This window comes from Notolabrus celidotus, unplaced genomic scaffold, assembly GCF_009762535.1.
Source record: "Notolabrus celidotus isolate fNotCel1 unplaced genomic scaffold, fNotCel1.pri scaffold_115_arrow_ctg1, whole genome shotgun sequence".
Lineage (NCBI taxonomy): Eukaryota > Metazoa > Chordata > Actinopteri > Labriformes > Labridae > Notolabrus > Notolabrus celidotus.
This window is the reverse complement of record NW_023260008.1, coordinates 110,789-137,757: the sequence shown is the minus strand read 5'-3', so window position 1 is coordinate 137,757 and position 26,969 is coordinate 110,789. Positions and strand designations below refer to the sequence as shown.

Here is a 26,969-nt window from a genome sequence, read left to right as displayed (position 1 = left end):
TGTATAAGTTTCTTCAAATAGGTTACCAGCAGCATAAAAGTGTTCATTAAAGGCTGTACAGATATTTTTCTGGTTTGTTATTAATGTTCCATCAGATGAAGTAAGGGAGGGTAAAGAGGGGGAGGACATTCGATTGATAGAATTTATTACCTTCCAGAATTTTGATGGATTTGAGTGAGGGTTGGGGATTAAAAGCAAATAAAAATTTGTTTTAGCCTTCCTTATAGTTGAGGTGCACTTATTTCTAAGGCGCCTGAAAGTTAGCCAGTGACTGGGTTCACCAGAGCGCCTAGCGATGACCCAGGCCCTATTTCTCTCTCTCAGCAGGGCTGAAATTTCAGCAGAGAACCAGGGAGAGGACCTATTTTTTACCCTGTGTTGTTTGAAGGGTGCATGTTTGTCAACTACAGAATTAAAAGATTTACAAAAATGGTTTAGAGCTAAGTCAACATCAGATATTTCAACAGTAGCATGAATGTCACTATTACAAAGATCTGAGAGAAAGGCTTGCTCAACAAAGTGTTTAAAATTACGGCTTACCACCATGCGAGGACACTGTTTTTGTAACTTGGTATTTCTGATACAAGCTATCGGACAATGATCACTGAAACCAAGTTCAAACACTCCAGAATCAGTCATTTTATCTAATCTGTTTGTAAATATTAAGTCAATCAGAGTGGACTTTGATGAGTCCTTTAGATTTGGCCTAGTGGGGTCTGTAATCAACTGTGCAAAGTTTAAATTTTCAAAGATGTGTTTTAAGTTATCAGAGGAGGAGCTCAACCAGTTTAAGTTAAAATCACCTAAAACTATGACCTCTGAATTTATATGTGGAGCTAAAAGATCAGCCAATGCATTTAAAGCAGAAGTGGCAGCAGAAGGAGGTCTGTACACAGCAATCACAGTAATAGTATTATTATGTGCAATATTTACTTTCAAAGCCAAAAACTCAAAACCTTTTTCAACTGTTACTGCATTAAGAACAGTACAATTTAATGAGGCTCTTGTGTAAATGGCTACACCACCTCCCCTTGACTGTCTATCCATTCTAAAAAGGTTAAAATCACTTAAAACAACCTCAGAATCATTCACAGAAGATTTCAACCAAGTTTCAGACAACACAATAATGTCTGGATCAGTTTGGGACACAAGGATTTTAAGTTGGTCAAGTTTTTCAGGCTGAAGAATGCTCCTTATGTTTAAGTGAATTAAGCCCAGGCCTCTCCTGTTCTTGAATCTTGAGGGACTTAAAATTAATCATGTTCTTAACATTTCTTTCTTACTACACTTTCACATTTTATATCTTAAAAAACTCCTTTGAGCGTGTTACAGAAACTTTGTTTTCTCTATTTTAAATTTATCCAGGGACACTCTTTGATTCTGAAGCCCCAAGCTTACCAAAGACAAACAGACAGAGGTAAAAAAGAAATTCTGAAATAGAGAGAGAGAGAGAGAGAGAGAGAGAGAGAGAAAAAAGAGAAGGAGCAAGAGAAAGTGTGTGAAGGTTCTCAGTCATCCAGGTCATGGTAATTCAAAGCGTGATGCAAAAAGGAAAATGGAGTTGGTATGTAAGGCTTCTTCAGGTTGGACCAGACCTAGTTAGAGCTAAAAAGAATTTCTTGGAGAGGAAGACTTGGAGTTTCAGAGAACGATGGAAAGAGAAGACAGAGAACTTACTTGTTCCAAAGTCAAGGTTTTTCTTGGGACAAAGTCCCTCCCAACCTGGACTTTTCCCACTGAGGAGACCTGAGAAGAAAAATACCACAACAGGACCAAAGGATCATTGTTTTGAAATGTTTGTATGTATGTATCTATGTATGTATCCATGTATGTATGTATGTATCCATGTATGTATGTATGTATGTATGTATGTATGTATGTATGTATGTATGTATGTATGTATGTATGTACGAATGAATGTATGTATGAATGAATGAATGACTGAATAAATGAATGAATGAATGAATGAATGAATGAATGAATGAATAAATGAATGCACACACGCACGCACATAAACACACAGACACACAAACATACATTTGTATATTTTATACAGTCTGGTATATACACATACATATGTATGTATGTATGTGTGTACTGTATGTACAGATAGATTGAAGAACAGAGGGAGAGAGAAATAAAACCTTACCTCTTTGATCTTCCCCTGAACTGAAACCATTGCAGTTTCTTCTCTTGCAGCACGAAGGCTGCACTTAAGGGATGGTGGGTAGAGGAGCTGCCTTCCTCTCTCCTCCAGATCGGGGGTAATGGGCACTCCCACAGAGCTAAACAGTTTCGTTTCTCTTGTGAAATTAATGCTGAATGGGGGGTTTTCCCCCCTCAGGGCATACCCCGTCAACATGTATCCCTTTTTATCTACAAATTGCAGGCTGACCGACTCAAAGACCACGACTCTTTCCACCTCCTTTCCATCAGTAATTGCGATGACCCGGTTTTTTTTGGTCATTCCTTTGGAGACTCCCTCTCCACTGAAACTCCATGACAAGGTTTTCTCCTCCTCCTTGCTACACAAAATAGCTACATGAAGAGGTGGGAGTTTTGAATAGGGCTTCCCAGTCTTGCTTTTGAGTATTCTGAAGTCCATGCTAGAGAAAAAGGACAGAAAAAAAAACAAAGCTGTTAGATAATAATTATAATAATAATAATAATGATAATAATAATAATAATAACAAGAAGAAGGGAAGTATAAGTACAGAATAAGTATAAGGACTCTGTTAGTCTGTCCTAGTGTGTCTGTTTGTGTGAGTGTGCCTCCTTGCCTGTTTGTGTCTGTGTGTGTAAATGTGTATTGGTGTCTGCCTGTGTGTTTGTGTACATGTCTGTCCAGCTATATGTAAATGTGAATATGTGTGTGTATGTATGTATGTATGTATGTATGTATGTATGTATGTACGTATGTATGTATGTATGTATGTATGTATGTATGTATGTATGTATGTATGAATGAATGAATGAATGAATGCATGTATGTATGAAAGAATGAATGAATGAATGAATGAATATTTTGAATGAAAGACACTCACCTCATCCTGGATTTTGGGTAGGTTTCTGTGAAGAGAAAAATAGGAATGAGTTCACAGATTTCCTTCATTAATTTGAACATAATATAATTTCATTAACTGGTAAACATATTCATCCACATCATTCATACATCTATCATTCATCATTTTAGATCTCCTTGTCATTTTTTTTTGTTGCTTTTTTTTATTGTGCCCTGTCTCTTTGTGAAATAATGCATGTATCAGCACAACCCTTTTATATCAAGGTATAGATATATCATTTTTCAGGGCAACCTGAGCAATCAAAAATATGTACATAAATAAATGGTGATATCACTTTAAGTCAAAATGAAAAAACAAAACGGAAATTAAATCTCACAGCGCTTTATTCAAGTCACATACAAATCAACAATGAACAAGCCTTTAGAATTCTAAGTATGGTTCTTTCAGGAATAAGGCTCTAAAGGCTATCAGGTTAAAAACCATCAAGCCAAAAAAATCTTTCTCCAAAATGTACTCTTACTCCAAACGGCCCCACCTGGCTAACATTTAGTGTATGTATAACTTAGGTTTTATAATTTTTTGTATTTAGTTTTCTTGAGTTTGGTTAGGGGTTCCCTGCAGACACAGACACTATCACACCTATGGGTCTCTATACATGTGTGGTAGTGTCTGTGTCTGCAGGGACCCCCTCCCCTGCCTGTATTCTAATGTTTTGATTGTCTCGGGACGTTTCTGGGCAGAGAGGAGGCGTGGTTACCTCAGCCAATCACAGCGCGCCTAGTGCGCAGGTGACTTTGGGAGTTGATAGAAGCGAGTGGACGCTATGCAGACCGGCAGCGATAACAGAAGCTACGCGGCGGAAGGAAATACAATGGAAAAACCGCCAAGCAGATAAACCGTGTGCCTAAAGGGGGGTGAAAGCGGCTTCACTTTGTGAGCAGCTCGGGATGAAGAGAGACGCAGAGTCAGCCTGCTTTCTGATGAACAGGTAAGTGCAAAACACACCGGCGGCTAGCTTGTGCTAACTTGCCAAACGATCTTTCCATTACAACCATTACAACACATGTAATATTCCCAGGTAGCTTCTATTGTAGACACAAGCAGTATGTATACCACACGGTAAGTCCTGCTATCAGCTAATGCTAATAACTGGATGTTTTAGGTCCATCAGAGTTTAAGCTTTGGATCGTATGTAGAGTAACACTCTAGCATTCCCAAGCCGAGTCTGTAAGCTAATGGTCGGACACTCAGTGCAAGCTGTCATCGTGGAACATGATGGTATAATGTCTGTAACTGTAAATCTAGAGCTGTAACTGCATGCATACTCTTAGGCTGTTGGATCTTTGTTAGCATACGTTGTTTTACATGTTTATTGATTCAGCCTCAGGCCTGTTAGCTCCTGTGAGGTGGTACATCGCTAACCACAGCTAACATAACTGCTGACAGTGTATTTCATTTATAATGTTGAACTAATGCAGCCTAATAATAGGAACTTTGGGGCCTGAATGTTTTTTCTCCTTCCGATAGATACACGAAAGGTTTGCCAGCCTCAACACCCCATAAGGCCCCCGTTTACCCTTTGACTCCCATCAAACCTGGACTACCTGAAACTTAAGTAAGGAGGTGGAATACTGACTGTATGTTGTATTGATGTTTATGTCTACAGTTGTCATTAGCTTTCACCTACTAACAGCATACTGTAAAGACGACTGAATGAAACTATATTTTTACCTACAGGGGAAATTAATTAATGAATTTGTTAGCACATGTTGTGATCACAGGGAGAGTTGGATTCAAAAAGATAACATCATTTAAAACTAAAGGAACTGTATGTGAATGAGCCTCATGCACACTGTAAGTCTGACCTGTAACTTACATTTCATGAATCTTGACTTCATACTGTACATTGAGCAATGTGGGCAGTGTTTGTAAAGCAGGCAGAACCAGAGAACACCACAGTTGAATAAAAGCTTGAAACCCTAGATGTGACCTCTCGTTTGTGTTTATACAGGACCTCAGAGCTGATCCAGCTGTGAGGATGATCACACCAAAGAGAAGCCTTTCTACGTGGACCAGTATACGAGAGCAATTGCACAATTCAATTTCAAACTGGCTTATCAAACACCTAACACACCTAGGGAGAGAACTGTGACACCTACCCTTTACATCCACTACAACACTATGTTTATATCATATCCATAATTATGTTTTTAATCTATTGGGGTCACTTCCTTTTAGGCTCTGTAGCGAGGTTCTCTTCTCGTTAAATTACGTTTCGAAAAACACATAGGCGTAGTCAGGAAATTTAAGTGATTATTTATTGGTGCCGGCCTCAGTGCAATATCTTTATCAAGAACAAAAACTCAAAAGACTTATTCACAAAAAAAAAACAAAACAATCAAAAACACAGGGTCAGTGGACAGACACTGTTCAAGAAGCCACCTCCTTCTCTTACCAGGCGAAAGACAAACTGCCCCGAGGGAACTCAACACAGCCCTCTTATATAATGCTGACTCCTCCCATGGGCGTCACTAATTATTAAATGTTTCTTACAAACATTACATTCTAACAATTAGTACATCCATAAAACAAACAATAATACAAACCCCAACAACAATATATTTATCACAATCTTTGGGAGTACTTTACCTTACCCTAAACCACTTTTCCAGGGGATAAAATACACCAACAAACAAACAATTGATTTCCACACCCATGTGGCACTTTTCGCCCCCCATAGGCCCTACTTAATACGCGGAAACGGGACGCTCCGTTTCCGCGGATTTCCCGCACCCAGGCGGTAGGTGATGCAATGTGTGATGCAATGTGTGCTGTGGTGTTTGAGTGCTGAGTGTATGCGTAATAAAACAATAGGCCTTCAGGTGTGCACCCCCGGCGACGCTATGAAACGGAGAGGGACAGCGGACTGCTGGAGTGGGTGAGAAGAGGGAAACTGACGGGAGGGAAAGTTTGATGTGTGTGTGTGTGTGTGGGTGTGTGTGTGTGTCTCTGCGCACTCTGCGCTCCATTCAGTGACGGTGCCACTCTGTCACATCATCCCCCTCCTCCCGGAGGTTGACGATGTGCGGCAACCTGGAAAGGAAATCAGCCACCACATTGGCCTTTCCCGATCGGTGTCTGATCACAAACTTGAAGGGCTGGAGTGACAGGTACCACCGGGTCAGGCGGCTGTTGTGGTCCTTCATGGAGTTGATCCAGGTGAGTGCTCTGTGGTCAGTTTCCAGGTCAAACTCCCGTCCAAGCAGGTAATACCGCAGGCTCTCCAACGCCCACTTGATGGCCAGGCCTTCTTTTTCCACTGTGGAGTACCTGGTCTCACGTGGCTGCAGCTTGCGGCTCAAGTACAGTATCGGACGCTCTTCTCCCGGGTCCCCTTGGGCAAGCACAGCTCCAAGTCCGACCGCAGATGCGTCCACCTGAACCAGGAAGCGACTGTTGAAGTCTGGACTCTTGAGGACCGGGGAAGCACATAGATGGGCTTTCAGGGTGCTGAAAGCAGTCTCACAATCATCCGACCAGGCGACAGGATTCCTCTGGTCTTTGCAGGTGAGTGCTGTAAGTGGAGCTGCAATAGTGGCAAACTGTGGTACAAACCTCCTGTACCAACCAATCAGCCCCAGGAAAGACCGCACCTCCTTCTTGGTGCGAGGTCGAGGGCAGTTCTGGATAGCTTCCACCTTATCCACTTGCGGCCTCACCTCTCCTCGGCCCAGTTGGTAGCCCAGGTATCTGGTTTCTCGCCTTGCCCACTCACACTTGCTCGGGTTGAGGGTCAGCCCGGCCTGCTGGATCTTTCCAAGAACCTGTGACAGGTGCTGGACATGTTCCTCCCAGGTGTTGCTGAAGATCACAACATCATCCAGGTAGGCGGCGCTGCAATGTCCACAATCCTGGAGGACTCTGTCCATCAGTCGTTGGAAGGTGGCAGGCGCCCCATGAAGTCCAAACGGCATCACGGTGAACTGGAAAAGTCCAGCTGGTGTCCGGAACGCTGTGTAGGGACGACTTGACTCATCCAGGGGCACTTGCCAGTATCCTTTACACAGATCCAATGTGGTGATGTAGCTGGCGGCTCCGATCTTCTCCAGCAAGTCATCTATCCGTGGCATAGGATAGGCATCAAATTCAGAGATCGCATTGAGTTTCCTGAAGTCAATACAAATGCGAAGTGACCCATCCTTCTTGAAGACAATGACCACAGGACTGCACCACTCTGAGTTGGACGGTTCAATCACTCCCAGCCTTAACATTTCCTCCACCTCCTGTTGCAGCTTTTCCACCAGCTGTTGGGGAACCCGGTAGGGTCGCTGGCGAACTGGTCGACCATCCTTCAGCCGGATGACGTGTTCCACCACAGTGGTTTTCCCAGGGCTGGCAGCAAAAAGGGTGGAGGCTTCCTTGAAGACCTGGAGAAGCTGGGCAGCTTTTTCGGGTGACAGATGAGCCAGGACAGGGGAGACAGGCGTCACGGGAGGGTCAGGTGTCACGGGACTCCCAGGACCCATATCCTCTTCCTCTTCCAGGTTCACCTCCCTCACCAGAAGTGCCATACCTGGGGAACCCCTTGGGCGCTCCTTCCATTCCTTCAACAGGTTCACGTGGTACGTCTGTTTCTGCCTCTTCTTGTCAGGATGATGGACCTCATATGTGACAGGGCCCATCTTGCGAGAGATGAGGTAGGGGCCTTGCCATTTTGCAAGGAGTTTGCTATTGGATGAGGGGAGGAGCAGCAGGATCTTTTGGCCAGGTTGGAACTCCCGATGTCGAGCCTGTTGGTCATACCATGACTTCTGGCTCTTCTGGGCCTCCCGCAGGTTGACCTCTGCTTCCTCCTGGTACTTTGACAGTCGGTCTCTCATCTCCAGCACAAAACTGACCACCCCTCTGTCACTTTGAGAGGTCGATGGGGCCTCCCAACGCTTCCTGAGCAGATCCAGAGGGCCCTGCACGTCCCAACCATACAAGAGTTCGAAGGGAGAAAAACCTGTCGATGCCTGAGGAACCTCTCGGTAGGCGAACAACACAAATGGCAGCCAGCGATCCCAGTCCTTTCCAGTGTCATCCACGAACTTCTTAAGCATCCGCTTCAGCGTCTGGTTGAACCTTTCAACCAGGCCGTCTGTGGGTGGTATGGTGTAGTCCTGATGGCTGTGATGCCCAGCTGTTTGTACAGGAGCTGCATCAACCTGGATGTAAAGTTAGTCCCCTGGTCCGTGAGGATCTCGTCCGGTATCCCCACCCTGGAGAAAAACTGAACCAACGCACGCACCACAGCTGGGGCAGTGATGGTGCGTAGGGGAAAAGCCTCTGGAAACCGCGTGGCATAATCACAAACAACCAGGATGTACTGGTGACCCCCGCTGCTTTTCACCAGAGGGCCAACAATGTCCATGGCAATCCGTCGAAAGGGTGTGGTTATGACAGGAAGGGGCTGCAGAAAAGCACGATCAGCTTTTCGGACACTGCAGGTTTTCTGACATGTGGGGCAGGTGGTGCAATATTTCTGGATGTCAGTGTACATGGAGGGCCAATAAAAGCGTGCCACCTCCATCCCCCTCCTCCCGGAGGTTGGAAAAAGAAGGCCTGGCCATCAAGTGGGCGTTGGAGAGCCTGCGGTATTACCTGCTTGGACGGGAGTTTGACCTGGAAACTGACCACAGAGCACTCACCTGGATCAACTCCATGAAGGACCACAACAGCCGCCTGACCCGGTGGTACCTGTCACTCCAGCCCTTCAAGTTTGTGATCAGACACCGATCGGGAAAGGCCAATGTGGTGGCTGATTTCCTTTCCAGGTTGCCGCACATCGTCAACCTCCGGGAGGAGGGGGATGATGTGACAGAGTGGCACCGTCACTGAATGGAGCGCAGAGTGCGCAGAGACACACACACACACCCACACACACACACACACATCAAACTTTCCCTCCCGTCAGTTTCCCTCTTCTCACCCACTCCAGCAGTCCGCTGTCCCTCTCCGTTTCATAGCGTCGCCGGGGGTGCACACCTGAAGGCCTATTGTTTTATTACGCATACACTCAGCACTCAAACACCACAGCACACATTGCATCACACATTGCATCACCTACCGCCTGGGTGCGGGAAATCCGCGGAAACGGAGCGTCCCGTTTCCGCGTATTAAGTAGGGCCTATGGGGGGCGAAAAGTGCCACATGGGTGTGGAAATCAATTGTTTGTTTGTTGGTGTATTTTATCCCCTGGAAAAGTGGTTTAGGGTAAGGTAAAGTACTCCCAAAGATTGTGATAAATATATTGTTGTTGGGGTTTGTATTATTGTTTGTTTTATGGATGTACTAATTGTTAGAATGTAATGTTTGTAAGAAACATTTAATAATTAGTGACGCCCATGGGAGGAGTCAGCATTATATAAGAGGGCTGTGTTGAGTTCCCTCGGGGCAGTTTGTCTTTCGCCTGGTAAGAGAAGGAGGTGGCTTCTTGAACAGTGTCTGTCCACTGACCCTGTGTTTTTGATTGTTTTGTTTTTTTTTTGTGAATAAGTCTTTTGAGTTTTTGTTCTTGATAAAGATATTGCACTGAGGCCGGCACCAATAAATAATCACTTAAATTTCCTGACTACGCCTATGTGTTTTTCGAAACGTAATTTAACGAGAAGAGAACCTCGCTACAGGCTCCTTTATAGTTATATGTCTTTCATGACGAACACCTGCATCATACCTGTGGAATTATAAATGTTTGTATATGACCAGTGTTTTGAAATAAAAAAGTTATTTATGAATTATCAGATTTGTTTCCAGGGTTTGCAAAACACATTTGCTCTGCATGAAGTAGACAATAACCACATGTACTTCTAATTTATTCAAATAAGTTATTTTATTAGACAAATGAAATTTAGAACAAGCATGTATAAAGAATAATACAGAAAGAGCCAACTACAATCATGTAGAACTGTAAAATAGAACATACAGTAACTGAATATGGAAGTTTTCACATAGTGCATGTAGCTAGGATTGCTCTGTTAAAATGTGGTCGCCTGGCTAAATGTAGTGGCCATGAAAAAGCTGACCTATTGTCCATGATGCATGTATTACACATTACTTTGTTAGTGTAACCTTCATCAACCTCTGTGTGTGCCTGTCTTTGTAGTTGGGAGCTGTTACAGTAGCCTGTCCTTACACTTCGGGCATGCGCACTACATTTACAGTCTGGCTGTGGAAAGGGTGGAACGCACCCTCCTCTACCTGCAGCTACACGGCAATGCCCGTTGAAAAGAGTTGGAACAATACATACTTTCGCGTCAGAGTCTTCAATAAACTAAATTAAAACCAAGAAATCCCGCTAGATTAGTTGCTAGTCGCTTTTATGAAAATGTGTCACTAGAGGGGTCTGAAAACTCGCTAAATATAGTGACAAAGTCGCTAAGTTGGCAACACCGAGGATAGCAGCATGGCAACCAGATGACAACCAGATGACAACTGACGAGGTCCATACTGACCAATCAATGGACAACTGGCTTGTGGCGAGCTGACCAATCAGAAAGTAGGTCAAGAGGCGGGAACCAAACAAAGAAAAAACTCCTATGTTATGGACACTGCTCATCTACTACCCATCTGAAACAATGTCTCAACAATTATTTTTAATACAAATTTTTGAATTGACATACATAAAAACGTCTTCTAAATTAAGATTTTGAACCAAAATGTTTCATTTTTCTTAAGTAAGTTAGACAAGATAGTATAAGATAATGCTTTATTGATCCCTATGGAGAAATTTGGTTGATGCAGCAACACAGACATAGTGGCAAGAGTGTTTCAAGAGTAATTGAGCACAAATAGAGAAACAATTAAAATAAAATAAAAATAGATAAATAAAAAATAATACAAATTTAAGTACTAAGTAATATAAGTAATTAATTAATTTAAGTAGCTGTGTAATAGCCACATAGTGACTGGAATAATTGATAACGTCAGACAAACATCCCAAAACTATGACAGGATATGTAAGATTTGACTATAAATATTGTTTAATACTCAATATTGAGCACAATTGTTACCATAACTGTATGATTTAACATGGGAGACATGTCACATCACCTATTTGGTGTATTTGTCATTTGAATTTACTCCTGTCGTGGCAAAGAAGATGAAACTATTTATTTTCAAGACTATTGCTAGGCCCAGTAAAGGTTAAAGACCCCCACAATAAAGAAATCTAATTAAAAATGAAACATTAACCCTCAGAAATGTATTTAAATAATACATGTTTTTTGTGAAGCTTACAATGTTCTAAATTCAAGATAAAAAAGGGACACTTACTGCTCTCTGTCTCCATTTGAATCCAAATGATTCATAAAGTGTTTTTTCTCTCTATACGTTTGACAGGAGGAGTTACCATGGAAACTTATGGTCGCGAGGGAGCAGAGGAGGGAAAGGCGGGAAAAAACTAAAAACTTGAGTTTTTTTTATTTTTTACATTATATGGAATGATACATGTTTACATGTGATCAATGATATCCATAAAAAAGGAAGGGGGGGACTACTTCAGTGGGCAAGTAAGAAATTTAGTTCATATAAATAAAGAGATATACTACTACAACTACTACTAATAATAATTAGAGTGATTAGATCGATTTGATAAAAATAAAAAATGAATAAACAAAAAAATTAAAATGTTATAACTAAATAGTAAATAATTATAGTCATGATAATAATAACGGTAATAATATCAATAATACTAATCTTAATTCTTAGTATCATTTACACTTTTACCAGCATCATCTCTGCTTCTTCTGGTCCAGCTAACGTTAAGCATGAAGTGAGGAGAGGAACACGCATCCAGAAGAAGAAGAAGAAGAAGAAGAAGAAGAAAAAGAAAAAGAAGAAGAAGAAGAACGCGCATGCTCACCCTGAAATCACACGCTCAAAGATGGAGGAGGGGGCTAATCTTTTATTTACAGTCTATGGGGCTAATCAGGACTAGATAGCTGAAGGCTATCCGAATGTCCTGATAGCGTTGAACACGAACGCGACGACAATGAAGTGAAAGCCCGGCATCATTGTTGTGACTAGTTCGGCTGCAGGGGACAGCGAGACAACAACTCTCTGGTGCAGTGTGCAGATGGAAGCCCGGAGAGTGGGAGGCATGTGCTTCTGAAAACTCGACATCATACCTTCACATGCCTGCAGAGGTGAGTTAACGTGATTTTACTGTTACTGTGTTAGTACGTGAATTGTGGTGCTCTAGTTTAGCCAGAGGCGTTGTCGATTGAAATGTTATGCATATGCCACCGCCAATATTCGCTCGCGCAAACCACTTGTTGGTGACCGAACCGTGACCATTCCAATTCATTGATGACAGACTGAAATAGGAGTAACTTGTATTTCTCCGAGGTTGCGGTATTTCATTTGAACACGTTAGCATGTAATATGGGGAGTTCACAATAGTTTTGAAGACCACCTTCCTGTGTGTATGCATTTCTGTTCATGTAGTCAAAAAGACCTGATTTCAGAGCCCAAAGTGGAATCAGTAGGTCTGTAGATTGCATTTTAAAATGCAGATTTTTTTTGTCTAATGCTTACCACATAATTAAAGTTTGCTGTCAGCACTGTCAACAGAATTCATAGTTTTCAGTCACGTGACCCCCGCAGCAGCCTGGAGGGCAGAGAACACCAACATGACGACTTCCATTCATTCAGACGTGTAAAACCGTCTCTCCCTCCCAAAAGTTCACCATCAAGCCTCAACACTAAATATGAACCTTCTCCTTAACTAACCAAGAACACCTTACCACCAGACTGAGGGGATAAAGGTGTCCAGCTGTGAAAACAGACGTTATTACTAAGCTAGCGTTAGCTGGTTGGCTAGCAGTGTAACAAGATACTGCTGGAGTTGTTTACATCGGTCTACGCCTTATTTATACATTCTATGGTCCCCGCACACTGACGTGTCAGTGGTACTGCATTGACTGAACAGACAATGATTAAATCACTCTATGTTTACTTCAATTTACCTTTAATGTAATGTTCGTTCAAAGAAGTGGACTTTTATTGTTGTTTTGTTCCCTCATCAGGGACAGAGGAGCGTCGAATATAATGAATCCTCCTCTCAGGGTTTTATTTCTCAGATGGGATTCTTACAGGGATATTTCAATGTTTTTGAAGTGGGGTTGTATGAGTTTTATGTCACTAGTAATTGTACTAGCAACAACGGACTCCGGTCAGCGCGGCCCCTGTTGTGAGAAACTGCAGGAGAAACAGCAGCAAGCTAGGTTACAGTTTCTGCAGACGGGTCAGTCCTGCAATTCAGGTCATTTTGAAAGACTCTGACCCGAGCACTCATCTCAGTTTAGGTGTACGATCTACTTGTGTTTTTTTTCAGCACTTGACATTGACATCAGAGAGCCTGTTTGTTTTGCATTATTTGCGGACGCAACACAGACGTGCTCCTCGGCCTGCAGCGCACTGATCAGCTGTTCAGGTCTGCAGCTTCATAGTGACAAAAATACAACTAAACTGAATAATGAGTAGGAGAGATTCCCCGTTACCTGGTGGTGCTGGTGTGTAAACTGTGAGCTAATGCACACAGTTTACACACAATGAACAGAGACAACTTCTTGCTGTCACAAGCAAGACTTAACAACAGTCCCTCTAGACCTTAAGTAATTAAGATATACCAGCAGATCACAAACTAGAGTGGCTAGTATAATTAGTGACAAAAAAAAATCATACAACCCTAGTTCCATAAGCGTGTGACGTCACGTGAAAGCTATGAATAGCAGTGTCATCACAGCTGAGCTAACTTTTGTATCTTTATAGAAAGTCACTAACTTTTTAAAGACAGTACGATGAGTTACTGTTTGTAACTGTTACAATTGAAACACAAAATACTGTGAAAGATAACAAGTTTGGATCAGAAAGAAAAGCTGTCTGGTTGAAATCTGTGATAAATGGTTTAGAACAAAGCTGCACAACAGAGTAAAAAAAGAAGTGGTTAAAGTAGGTGAACTCTCTTCTGAATATTAAGATGGGAAAGTCTACTAATTACAAGCGTACTCCATACTGTTAAAAGGATTATGTCTTATGATACGCATACACCTTCCAGTATTTGTGACTTTCATGTTCATATCTTCACACATCGTAGAAAAATAATTGATAAAATCTTGAGGAAAATCAAGCCTAACAGACAAGTTTTGACATTAAATTTGTAAATCACTGTCCATAATGCATTTCTTAATAGTATGTGTTTATTTTTTTGGTGGGGGTGAGCAGAGCCATGAGGTCAGTGGGAGGTACCACATGGACAAAGAGGACCTGAGGAGGAGCCTGGCATTGTTGAATGCACGAGATGTGACTCTTCACTGCATCATCACTGACCGTCAAGCACGATGTCTGGCACACGGAGAAAGGTATATTTCCAAATGATAATTTGGAAACTCTATTGCTAAAACTTAACATCATGTGACTGCATCAGTGATCATTTTTTCCAACGAAAAATAGATTGTAGCTATGACCCACCCATCCACACAGTGATCAGCTACAAAAAGTTTTCAGAAATACTCATTTACGTGTGACCAAGGGCACAGGCATGGTGTTGTATGTGCACATCATTCACACACCTGTTCCTTGGTCTTACAATGACAGTGGCATTCTGTGTGACTGTTGCCCCCCCCCCCCCCCACACACACTAAATTTTGGGACTTTTCCTAAAAATAAATGTGTTTTTGCACTGTAGACTTTTCAAAGAAACTGGAGAACATAAATACTGAATGAAGGACTGTGAAAAACTCCAGGAGTGGATGAGAAGCATTAAGAACCACATATACTGGACCGCAGCTTCACATCTTTTTTTTATAAATAGTGATAAGAAATACTTTGTAAAGAGAATTACACCCAGTGATTACAATTGCTGTTGTAAGTTAATCACACTGAAATTTATGATCAGTACTGTTGTATTATTAAGTATACTTCTTCTTTTTTTCCCAGCGACTGCTGCTCTTCACAGGCTTGAGAAGGTGCTGACAACAGTGAAGGATGCTGAGAAACTTGAGCCCTCATCACCACACTTCATCTGAGGAGGTTTTTCACATCATCTCCTTCTGTCCCTTAAAAATGTAGTCTTACCATTTCTTGGAATGCTGTACAGGTAAATGAAACTGTAATTACTTAGAACTTGTGAGAGGGTGTTGCCCAAGGTTTCTGTCATTAATACCATTTTTATTTTTCTCTGTACTGTACTTCAAGACTGAAAAAGCTGACCAACCACAAGCCCCAACAATAGTGAGCAAACTTCTCCTCAAGGTCCACTCTCAGAGACCGTAAAAAATTAGAGACGGAGACAACATTCTTTAAAGCCTGTGGGATTTATTAAGCAAAAAAGGTGAGTTTTTACCATTCTTTCAGTGACCTTTGACACTTAGGATGGTAGCATCTGTCTGTATATCACACCACACATTGCACCTATGGTCCTTGTGAATACTGTGCAAGCTCAGCCCTCTATCTTAAAGCATCTAGGATTTATTCAAGAAAAGGTGTCCTCAGGCCTCCTCGCCTTTTTCGGTAAAGTGTGGAAATCGTGCCTTTTCGTACGCCATGCGTCCCTCGTTGCCACCAGTGACTCCAAAATCACCACAAACCTTGTACTTGCACCCATGATGAATATACAGCCAGCTCAGCCTCCTAGTTCAAAGCATTTCTGAAATTTTGATGATAAAAACTCAAAAAGGCGACTTTTCAAAACTTTTTGATGAACTTTCACACTTAGGAAGGTAGCACCTGTCTGAAAATCACAACATGCATTCAAACTATATTCCTAGTGTATACTGTATGAGCTCAGCCCTCTATCTTAAAGCCTGTGGGATTTATTAAGCAAAATGTGTCCTCGGGCCTAATCGCCTTTGTCACAAAGTCACCTTTTTGTACGCCACGCGGCCCTCGTTGCCACCAGTGACCCCAAAATCACCACAAACCTTGTACTTGCACCCATGATGAACATACAGCCAGCTCAGCCTCCTAGCTCAAAGGATTTCTGAAATTTCCTTGAAAATATCTCAAAAAGGATCTTTAACCACCTTTTGGTGGATTTTCACACCTGGGAAGGTAGCACCTGTCTGAAGATCACACCACACACTCTAACTATGGTCCTTGTGAATACTGTACGAGCTCAGCCCTCTATCTTAAAGCTTGTGGGATTTATTAAACAAAAGGTGTCGTCAGGCCTAATCGCCTTTTTCACAAAGTCACCTTTTCGTACGCCACGCGGCCCTGGTTGTCACCAGTGACCCCAAAATCACCACAAACCTTGTAGATGCACTCATGATGAACACACAGCCAGCTCAGACTCCTAGTTCAAAGCATTTCTGAAATTTTGATGAAAAACACAGAAAAAGGTGAGTTTTTACCATTTTTTCAGTGACCTTTGACACTTAGGAAGGTAGCACCTGTCTGAAAAACACACCACACATTGCACTTATAGTAATGATGAATACTGTGCAAGCTCAGCCCTCTATCTTAAAGCATCTAGGATTTATTCAAGAAAAGGTGTCCTCAGGCCTCCTCGCCTTTTTCGATAAAGTGTGGAAATCGTGCCTTTTCGTACGCCATGCGTCCCTCGTTGCCATCAGTGATTACAAAATCACCACAAACCTTGTACATGCACCCATGATGAATATACAGCCAGCTCAGCCTCCTAGCTCAAAGGATTTCTGAAATTTCACTGATAAAAACTCAAAAAGAGCGACTTTTCAAAACTTTTTGATGAACTTTCACACTTGGCAAGGTAGCACCTGTCTGAAAATCACAACATGCATTCTAACTATGGTCCTAGTGAATACTGTACAAGCTCAGCCCTCTATCTTAAAGCTTGTGGGATTTATTAAGCAAAATGTGTCGTCAGGCCTAATCGCCTTTTTCACAAAGTCACCTTTTCGTACGCCACGCAGCCCTGGTTGTCACCAGTGACCCCAAAATCACAACAAACCTTGTACACATGGTCACAATGAACATACAGTCAGCTCAGCCTTGTAGTTCAAAGCATTTCTGAAATTTTGATGAAAAACACAGAAAAAGGTGAGTTTTTACAATTTTTTCAGTGACCTTTGACACTTAGGAAGGTAGCATCTGTCAGTAAATCACACCACACATTGCACCTATGGTCCTTGTGAATACTGTGCAAGGTCAGCCCTCTATCTTAAAGCATCTAGGATTTATTCAAGAAAAGGTGTCCTCAGGCCTCCTCGCCTTTTCGGTCAAGTGTGGAAATCGTGCCTTTTCATACGCCATGCGTCCCTCGTTGCCACCAGTGACTCCAAAATCACCACAAACCTTGTACATGCACCCATGGTGAACATACAGCCAGCTCAGCTTTGTGGCTCAAAGGATTTCTGAAATTTCACTGATAAAAACTCAAAACGGCGACTTTTCAAAACTTTTTGATGAACTTTCACACCTGGCAAGGTAGCACCTGTCTGAAAATCACAACATGCATTCTAACTATGGTCCTTGTGAATACTGTATGAGCTCAGCCCTCTATCTTAAAGCTTGTGGGATTTATTAAACAAAATGTGTCCTCGGGCCTAATCGCCTTTTTCACAAATCACCTTTTCGTACGCCACGCGGCCCTGGTTGTCACCAGTGACCCCAAAATCACCACAAACCTTGTACACATGGTCACAATGAACATACAGTCAGCTCAGACTCCTAGTTCAAAGCATTTCTGAAATTTTGATGAAAAACACAGAAAAAGGTGAGTTTTTACCATTTTTTCAGTTACCTTTGACACTTAGGAATGTAGCACCTGTCTGAAAAACACACCACACATTGCACTTATAGTAATGATGAATACTGTGCAAGCTCAGCCCTCTATCTTAAAGCATCTAGGATTTATTCAAGAAAAGGTGTCCTCAGGCCTCCTCGCCTTTTTCGGTAAAGTGTGGAAATCGTGCCTTTTTGATGCCATGCGTCCCTCATTGCCACCAGTGACTCCAAAATCATCACAAACCTTGTACTTGCACCCATGATGAACATACAGCCAGCTCAGCCTCCTAGCTCAAAGGATTTCTGAAATTTCCTTGAAAATATCTCAAAAATGCGACTTTTTACCACCTTTTGGTGGATTTTCACACCTGGGAAGGTAGCACCTGTCTGAAAATCACACCACACACTCTACCTATGGTCCTTGTGAATACTATATGAGCTCAGCCCTCTATCTTAAAGCTTGTTAGATTTATTAAACAAAAGGTGTCGTCAGGCCTAATCGCCTTTTTCACAAAGTCACCTTTTCGTACACCACGCGGCCCTGGTTGTCACCAGTGACCCCAAAATCACCACAAACCTGGTAGATGCACTCATGATGAACACACAGCCATCTCAGACTCCTAGTTCAAAGCATTTCTGAAATTTTGATGAAAAAATCAGAAAAAGGTGAGTTTTTACCATTTTTTCAGTGACCTTTGACACTTAGGAAGTAGCACCTGTCTGAAAATCACAATATGCATTCTAACTATGGTCCTTGTGAATACTGTATGAGCTCAGCCCTCTATCTTAAAGCTTGTTGGATTTATTAAACAAAAGGTGTCGTCAGGCCTAATCGCCTTTTTCACAAAGTCACCTTTTCGTACACCACGCGGCCCTGGTTGTCACCAGTGACCCCAAAATCACCACAAACCTGGTAGATGCACTCATGATGAACACACAGCCATCTCAGACTCCTAGTTCAAAGCATTTCTGAAATTTTGATGAAAAAATCAGAAAAAGGTGAGTTTTTACCATTTTTTCAGTGACCTTTGACACTTAGGAAGGTAGCACCTGTCTGAAAAACACACCACACATTGCACCTATAGTAATGATGAATACTGTGCAAGCTCAGCCCTCTATCTTAAAGCATCTAGGATTTATTGAAGAAAAGGTGTCCTCAGGCCTCCTCGCCTTTTTCGGTAAAGTGTGGAAATCGTGCCTTTTCGTACGCCATGCGTCCCTCGTTGCCACCAGTGACTCCAAAATCACCACAAACCTTGTACATGCACCCATGGTGAACATACAGCCAGCTCAGCTTTGTGGCTCAAAGGATTTCTGAAATTTCACTGATAAAAACTCAAAAAGGCGACTTTTCAAAACTTTTTGATGAACTTTCACACCTGGCAAGGTAGCACCTGTCTGAAAATCACAACATGCATTCTAACTATGGTCCTAGTGAATACTGTACGAGCTCAGCCCTCTATCTTAAAGCCTGTGGGATTTATTAAGCAAAATGTGTCCTCGGGCCTAATCGCCTTTTTCACAAAGTCACCTTTTCGTACGCCACGCAGCCCTGGTTGTCACCAGTGACTCCAAAATCACAGCAAACCTTGTACACATGGTCATGATTAACATACAGTCAGCTCAGCCTTGTAGTTCAAAGCATTTCTGAAATTTTGATGAAAAACACAGAAAAAGGTGAGTTTTTACCATTTTTTCAGTGACCTTTGACACTTAGGAAGGTAGCATCTGTCAGTAAATCACACCACACATTGCATTTAGAGTAATGATGAATACTGTGCAAGCTCAGCCCTCTATCTTAAAGCATCTAGGATTTATTCAAGAAAAGGTGTCCTCAGGCCTCCTCGCCTTTTTCGGTAAAGTGTGGAAATCGTGCCTTTTCGTACGCCACGCGGCCCTCGTTGCCACCAGTGACTCCAAAATCACCACAAACCTTGTACTTGCACCCATGATGAACATACAGCCAGCTCAGCATCCTAGCTCAAAGGATTTCTGAAATTTCCTTTAAAATCTCTCAAAAAGGCGACTTTTAACCACCTTCTGGTGGATTTTCACACCTGGGAAGGTAGCACCTGTCTGAAAATCACACCACACACTCTACCTATGGTCCTTGTGAATACTGTATGAGCTCAGCCCTCTATCTTAAAGCTTGTGGGATTTATTAAACAAAAGGTGTCGTCAGGCCTAATCGCCTTTTTCACAAAGTCACCTTTTCGTACGCCACGCGGCCCTGGTTGTCACCAGTGACCCCAAAATCACCACAAACCTTGTAGATGCACTCATGGTGAACACACAGCCAGCTCAGACTCCTAGTTCAAAGCATTTCTGAAATGTTGATGAAAAACACAGAAAAAGGTGAGTTTTTACCATTTTTTCAGTGACCTTTGACACTTAGGAAGGTAGCACCTGTCTGTAAATCACACCACACATTGCACTTATAGTAATGATGAATACTGTGCAAGGTCAGCCCTCTATCTTAAAGCATCTAGGATTTATTCAAGAAAAGGTGTCCTCAGGCCTCCTCGCCTTTTTCGGTAAAGTGTGGAAATCGTGCCTTTTCGTACGCCATGCGTCCCTCGTTGCCACTAGTGACTACAAAATCACCACAAACCTTGTACTTGCACCCATGATGAATATACAGCCAGCTCAGCTTTGTGGCTCAAAGGATTTCTGAAATTTCCTTGAAAATATCTCAAAAAGGCGACTTTTAACCACCTTTTGGTGGATTTTCACACCTGGCAAGGTAGCACCTGTCTGAAAATCACAACATGCATTCTAACTATGGTCCTTGTGAATACTGTATGAGCTCAGCCCTCTATCTTAAAGCCTGTGGGATTTATTAAACAAAAGGTGTCGTCAGGCCTAATCGCCTTTTTCACAAAGTCACCTTTTCGTACGCCACGCAGCCCTGGTTGTCACCAGTGACTCCAAAATCACAGCAAACCTTGTACACATGGTCATGATTAACATACAGTCAGCTCAGCCTTGTAGTTCAAAGCATTTCTGAAATTTTGATGAAAAACACAGAAAAAGGTGAGTTTTTACCATTTTTTCAGTGACCTTTGACACTTAGGAAGGTAGCATCTGTCAGTAAATCACACCACACATTGCATTTAGAGTAATGATGAATACTGTGCAAGGTCAGCCCTCTATCTTAAAGCATCTAGGATTTATTTAAGAAAAGGTGTCCTCAGGCCTCCTCGCCTTTTTCGGTAAAGTGTGGAAATCGTGCCTTTTCGTACGCCACGCGGCCCTCGTTGCCACCAGTGACTCCAAAATCACCACAAACCTTGTACTTGCACCCATGATGAACACAGAAATACAAAGAAATACAATTGAAAATCATAAAAAAAACTAATAATTACATTTGAAATAACATTAATACCTCAGAGGAAACCCATGCTTGTTCACAGCTTCATTCAGTCAGAGAACATTACAGTAACATGAAGGCTGAATCTATGTGTAACATTAAAGCACACTGGACTTTACATTTTCTGTTTACGCTGCATGTAATGTTAAACATACCTGCACAGTTCTTCCATTGCACATTTTGTGTTTAATTTATAATATTATTTTATCTATTTTCTAAAATTATCTATTTGTATGTTAATTGTTTAGCACAGAAGAACACCAAGTCAAATTCCTTGTATGTGTAAATGTAAATGACAATAAATACATTCTGAATCTTTCAATGCATAACAGGAAGCTCATGAAAACTCAGACAAGTCTCATGGCATGAGAAATCCTGAAAGCAGCAGTTCAGCACTGATAAACTGAAAACCTGTGAAGAATAGTTGCAGGTCAAATCTCACTGAAAAGGATAGCTTTCACTGGAAGTTATTGAGGGAGTTGTTGAAGGTCACAAGCACAGCCTGAATGTACATATAGGATGTGTTACAGATGGAGGTAGTCTGTGACCTCCAGGGCTCCTAACGAGCCCGTCATTGAGAGCACCTGCCCTCATTGTACCCAGCTTGAGCTCATCAGCCTGGCTCCTCAATAAAAGGAGCTCCTTTCCCTCAGTTAGGTGTGTGCAACAGAGAAGACAACACCTTCAGTTGTTTTCTCTGGGTTTGTTTTGAAGAGTGTGTTGTGAGAGAGTGTGTATGTTTGTGGGTGTATTGTGGAGGGAAGGAGGGTGACTAAAGGATCATTAAAAAGAGGATTGATCTCTCAGGAGAGTTTTTTTCAGATTACAGTTGGTTTAGGCCTGTTCCTTAGTTTGTCTACTCTTTATAGTATTAGTGGGTGGCTGTGGAGCTTTACACCTCCACTCCACCTTTTAGACCCCAAAGGCCTTACATCTGTTTGTATTTGAGGGTTTGAAGTTTCTTTTTGTTAGTGTCCCTGTCCATGACCTCTGACCTTCATGTAATGTGACTTGCAGACACGTAACAGAGGGGATAGGCACTACTGCCATACTGTCAATAAAGGTTGAGAGAAGCAAAAGAGGTAAAATGTCACTAATTCAAATGTATATTATTTACCTGAGGACCACCATTGTGTAGAAATTCAAGTGAAACCTATAAGGAGGAAAGTATACTCCCTGCTTGAAAGGTTGCTTGAGTGAGTGTGAGTGACTGCTCCTATCAAAACTACATTATTAATCTTACATACACTTTGACATCATTTTAATAAATAAATGCATACATACAATAGATACATGATTCACATGAGCACACCTCCAAACTGCAGCGTGTCCCCTGCCACAGAGCAGAGGACCTGTTTAAAATACCAAACCTGCTGGAAGGAGTCCAGATCTCCTGTCGCCCTGTAAAACACACACACACACACGTAGGCTGTGAATGATCTTCCTTTTGTCCGTTTTTGCGCTCCAGCCCACGTGGGCCACGTTCATAAACCTGGACCTGACCAGAGCTCCCTGTGCCGAGACGCCCAGCAGGTTGGCTATGGCCGACTTTTTGGACTTGAGGGATTCCAAATGCCCTCGATTTGCCGTAGAGTCTGCTAGAACTTGCAGCTCTATCACCTGCGTCTCCAGATCCCTCATAGACCGGGCCAAGTCTGTAGTGACACCTCGAGTGAACTGCTGGCAGAGCTGTCTAATCTGGGTCTTCCCAACATCCCACCACTGCTGTATGTTAGTGAAGGCAGGCCTGCTCTCTCTGTGGGATGACCAAAAACAGTTCAAAGCATTTCTAAAAGCCTGGTCTGTTAAAAGGGCTGTGTTAAAATGCCAATAGGCGCTCTTTAAACGAATACTCTTGATAAAAACACGACAGGAGACTAAGCAGTGATCACTAAAACCCACAGGCTGAATAAAACACTGTTTAAAAATATTTAAGTGGTGTTTAAAACAATAAAAGCGGTCCAGTCTGGCCTGAGATAAAACCCTGTCCCTACTGTGGCTCCAGGTGAACTGTCTGTGCTGACTGTTAAAAACCTCCACACGTCAGACTGCTCCTGACTCTCCGTCAGCTGCCTGAATGTGTGGGATGAAGGCGGGTGTGGCTCAGGATGGTTTCTGTCCAGGGTTGGGACCTCCGTGCAATTAAAATCCCCCCCAAACAACATAAAACCATCATCCTCTGTTTCCAACACACTCGTTTAAAAAGTTTAAAAATAGCACCCTTTCCACCCCATTGGTGGGAGCATAGACATTTAAAAACACAAGTTTGACATTCTCGAACACAGCTTTCACTTTGATTAAAGCACCTGGAACAACTTCCTCTACAGTGAAAGAAAAAGGTAAGAAACTCCTGGAGAATAAAATCCCCACCCCCCCACTCAGACTGGACCTGTGGCTTAAAATCCCCTCCCCATTAAAAGCCCTCTTCCAGTCACTCTCATTGTCTGAGGTGCTGTGGGTCTCCTGTAAAAACAGAATATCAACATGCTTTGTCTCCATCAGTTTAAAAAGAGCGGCGCGTTTAAAATCAGATCTGACCCCGTTCAGGTTCAGGGTACTGATAATAAAATCCCCCATGGGTACAAAATAAAAAACAACACTAAGAGCGGTCAGTAAAAAGCACCTAACAGTCTTCATCATCATCATCATCATCATCATCATCATCATCATCATAACCAATCTGAGCTTTCACCCTACCAATGTGCTTCTTGAGTCTGTAATCTTCCCTCTCTGAGAGCACCTTCACGCCTTTCCTGGTCAGGGGCTGGGCTGACCTGATAAAATGCCTCAGGTCGGGGAAGTTCCTCCCAACCTTAGGCAGCCTGGACCCTTTGGTCCGTATAAGGAAGGACTTAAGGCTGATTTATACTTCTGCGTAGGTGCTACGGCGTAGCCTACGGCGTAGCACCTATGCAGATGTGGACATGTCATACTTCTGCGTCGGAGTGTCTGTGACGCGCTGCAATACTCCACCTAAACGCTAGTTGGCAGTGTGTTTTTTATGCTTGTCAGAGCCCCAGTTTCCGGTTTTGCTTCGTATAATACGTCAGTTCCTTTGTTTGTATTCAGTGAAACATGGCGACTGACATGGAGCGTAGTATTTTGGCGTTGGAGCTGATAAATGTTGAGCAGCAGTTGATCATACTGAAACTATTGAAAAGAAAACAAGAGAGGAGACGTCGGAGGAGATGGAACGTACGACCGCTTAATCGGTTTCGGCAGAGCACGGGGGAGGTTTTGGCTCTTGTTCAACCGCTGAGAGACATGGATGAGGAAATGCACTTCCGATATTTTCGTATGTCGGCAAGTAGATTCGACGATTTGGTTCGTCGTCTGCAGCCCTTTATCTCACGCCAGAGTACACACAGTATGCCTGTAGACATTACTCAGAGACTTGCAGTTACCCTTCGAATTTTGGCCTCAGGTGGAAGCCAACAGGCTGTAGCTGCTAGCTACAAGCTAGCGTCTAGCACGGTGTCTTCTATTCTGTCTGAGGTATGCAAAGCTTTGTGGGAAGCACTGCAGCCAGAGTTCCTTCCCTGCCCTTCTGTTGGACAATGGGAGACGATTGCAGCAGATTTTTGGAGACTGTGGAACTTTCCTAACTGTGTGGGCAGCTTAGATGGAAAGCATGTCAACGTAAAGGCACCGCCACAAGCCGGGAGCGACTACTACAACTACAAAGGAGCCCATTCCATCGTGCTGATGGCCACCTGTGACGCCAGGTATCGATTTACCATGGCTGATGTTGGAGGATATGGAAGGGAAAGTGACGGGGGCATCTTCAAGGAGAGCAAATTTGGATCCATGCTGCTCGAGCACAAACTGAACCTGCCTCCACCAGCTGATCTCACTGGAACGGATGTTCCAATTCCTCATGTGATTGTTGCTGCATTCCCCCTACACTGCAATCTCATGCGTCCCTTTCCAGGTATGTCACAGACAAAATGTGTTTAATATTAAAGTGCAATGTGTATAATCATGTTTGTGGTCAAAATTCCCTCTTCATTCACACTGTTTTACTTCACAGGGAAAAACATGACAATGGAGAAACAGACCTACAACTACCGACACTCCAGAGCCAGACGGGTGATAGAAAATTCATTCGGCATCATGGTGGCACGTTGGAGGATTCTTGGGCGAGCCCTGGAGTTTCTGCCCCAAAAATCTGTTGATGTTGTGAAAGCTTGTGTAGTTCTACACAACTACCTGGCCTACACTGATGAAGTGAACACCCTGGGGAGCAGATACATTCCTCCTAATTTTGCAGACTCTGAGACAGCTGGGTCAACTCATCCTGGCGAGTGGCGAAGAGTGGTTGCAGGGGACACCAATCTTTTTGAGCCCCTGGACCCTCGTGTCCTTTCCAGGAGCCGATCCACCAGAGCAGCCATCGGTGTGAGAAATGACCTGATGGCTTTCTTTCAGTCACCTTGTGGAAGTGTGCCATGGCAGAATGACATTGTGTGCAGAGGCCAACTCTCACATTAAATTGTTGGAATAGTTGCAGCTTGTGTCCTGTTGGCATTTACACATGTACTGTTTTGTTGTGAAATTGCTTTCAGACTGGTGTTATTGTTTTGTTGTTAAAGATCACATAGAATAAAGTTTTGCTAATACATATTTGTTGTCAATCTGTACCTGGAGTGTCCTATTAATCAACTAAAGGATGAGTTTAGAAGTGAATGTGGGTAGCGAGGAACTGCTAGTTGCAGTTAAAAATATAAATTAAAGTTCACCATCAACTGGGAGAAAAGTACCTTCATTTCTCTCTGAAGGTCTTGATCACAACTTTCTGGAAAACCTGCCTTTTAGAATCTTGTCTAATAAATTTGAGTATTTGGGAGTCAAAATTTCCAGAAACCCAAAACGTATTTTTAAACTAAAATATGGAGATTTAATTAATGCATCAATTGAGTAAAATAATGCAATTAGTTGCCTCTTTGGAGCCATCCTATTTTGCAAACTTGATATACCTGCTGAGCAGTTAAAAGATGATTTCATCCTTCCAATTTCATTGAAGCTCAGGGGTGTACTGGGTCTTATGATGCTCCAATCACCAAGAACTTTCTTTCAAGCTGGGCTTGGGGGATAGTGTCTTCTCAAACTGGGCAGATAAAGGCTTAATTAATATAAAGGACTTCTACATTGACAAAAACAGGGATTTAGATAAGTCACACACCTGTAACAATGTAGTCAGCTGTAAAACAATGACAGTTTTACAGAAATTTTAAATCAATGAGGCATGAACAGGTTTATATTCAAATAAACTGTTTTATTTGGTTGTGAAACATCTAAAACAATCAGAAAGTGCACATATGAAAAAATAAGGCAATAAAAAATTAAATAAACACAGGACTTGCCCTGGAAAAAAGTATAAAAAATGAAAGTGCACATATGAAAAAATAAGGCAATAAAAAATTAAATAAACACAGGACTTGCCCTGGAAAAAGTAGAAATAAAACTGCACATATGAAAAAATAAGGCAATAAAAAATAAGATGTGCAAACACAGGACTTGTCCTGGTGGTGGTTTAAAGAACAATAAGTTTAGAATACAAAAAAACACACTCAAATGAACACTTTAGTGCAAGTTTTTAACTTAATACAAGTCCTTCAACATCCTCAAAGTAGCTGCAAATGCACACTGTCCATGTTCTCCTGCCACTGGAACAACAGTCTGTGCGTCTCAAACATCGCAGCTCCTCTCTGGTCTTCTGGCAGCCTCCTAATGAGGTCTGCAACCGTCTGTCCAAACCGCACATATTCATCAGTCCCCATCAATAGTGTCTGCTGCAACTGGAGTCTACGCTCCTCCAGTTGCTCCAG

At 42.5% G+C, this 26,969-nt stretch overlaps 1 protein-coding gene and 2 long non-coding RNA genes across 3 annotated transcripts; all 3 read left to right on the top strand.

Moving 5' to 3' along the window:
* Nucleotides 1-3,904: 3,904 nt before the first annotated feature.
* On the top strand, nucleotides 3,905-5,167 carry LOC117808533. Its single transcript, XR_004630347.1, has 3 exons — nucleotides 3,905-4,011; nucleotides 4,551-4,638; nucleotides 5,035-5,167. It is a non-coding gene; the product is annotated as an uncharacterized LOC117808533 (long non-coding RNA).
* Nucleotides 5,168-11,909: 6,742 nt separating this feature from the next.
* LOC117808535 lies at nucleotides 11,910-15,186 on the top strand. The gene is made up of 3 exons (XR_004630349.1): nucleotides 11,910-12,208; nucleotides 14,289-14,425; nucleotides 15,003-15,186. It is a non-coding gene; the product is annotated as an uncharacterized LOC117808535 (long non-coding RNA).
* Nucleotides 15,187-24,388: 9,202 nt separating this feature from the next.
* On the top strand, nucleotides 24,389-25,760 carry LOC117808531 (putative nuclease HARBI1). Its single transcript, XM_034678262.1, has 2 exons — nucleotides 24,389-25,072; nucleotides 25,172-25,760. The coding sequence occupies exons 1-2, from the start codon at nucleotides 24,406-24,408 to the stop codon at nucleotides 25,630-25,632; spliced, it is 1,128 nt and encodes a 375-aa protein (XP_034534153.1). The 5' UTR covers nucleotides 24,389-24,405; the 3' UTR covers nucleotides 25,633-25,760.
* Nucleotides 25,761-26,969: the final 1,209 nt, after the last annotated feature.

What these genes read in the sequence shown, in the direction of transcription:
- LOC117808531 (XM_034678262.1), top strand. Translation starts at nt 24,406, where the DNA reads ATGGATGAGGAAATGCACTTCCGATATTTTCGTATGTCGGCAAGTAGA. An exon ending in TCTCATGCGTCCCTTTCCAG is followed by an intron (nt 25,073 to 25,171) that starts GTATGTCACAGA and finishes TTTACTTCACAG; the next exon opens with GGAAAAACATGACAATGGAG.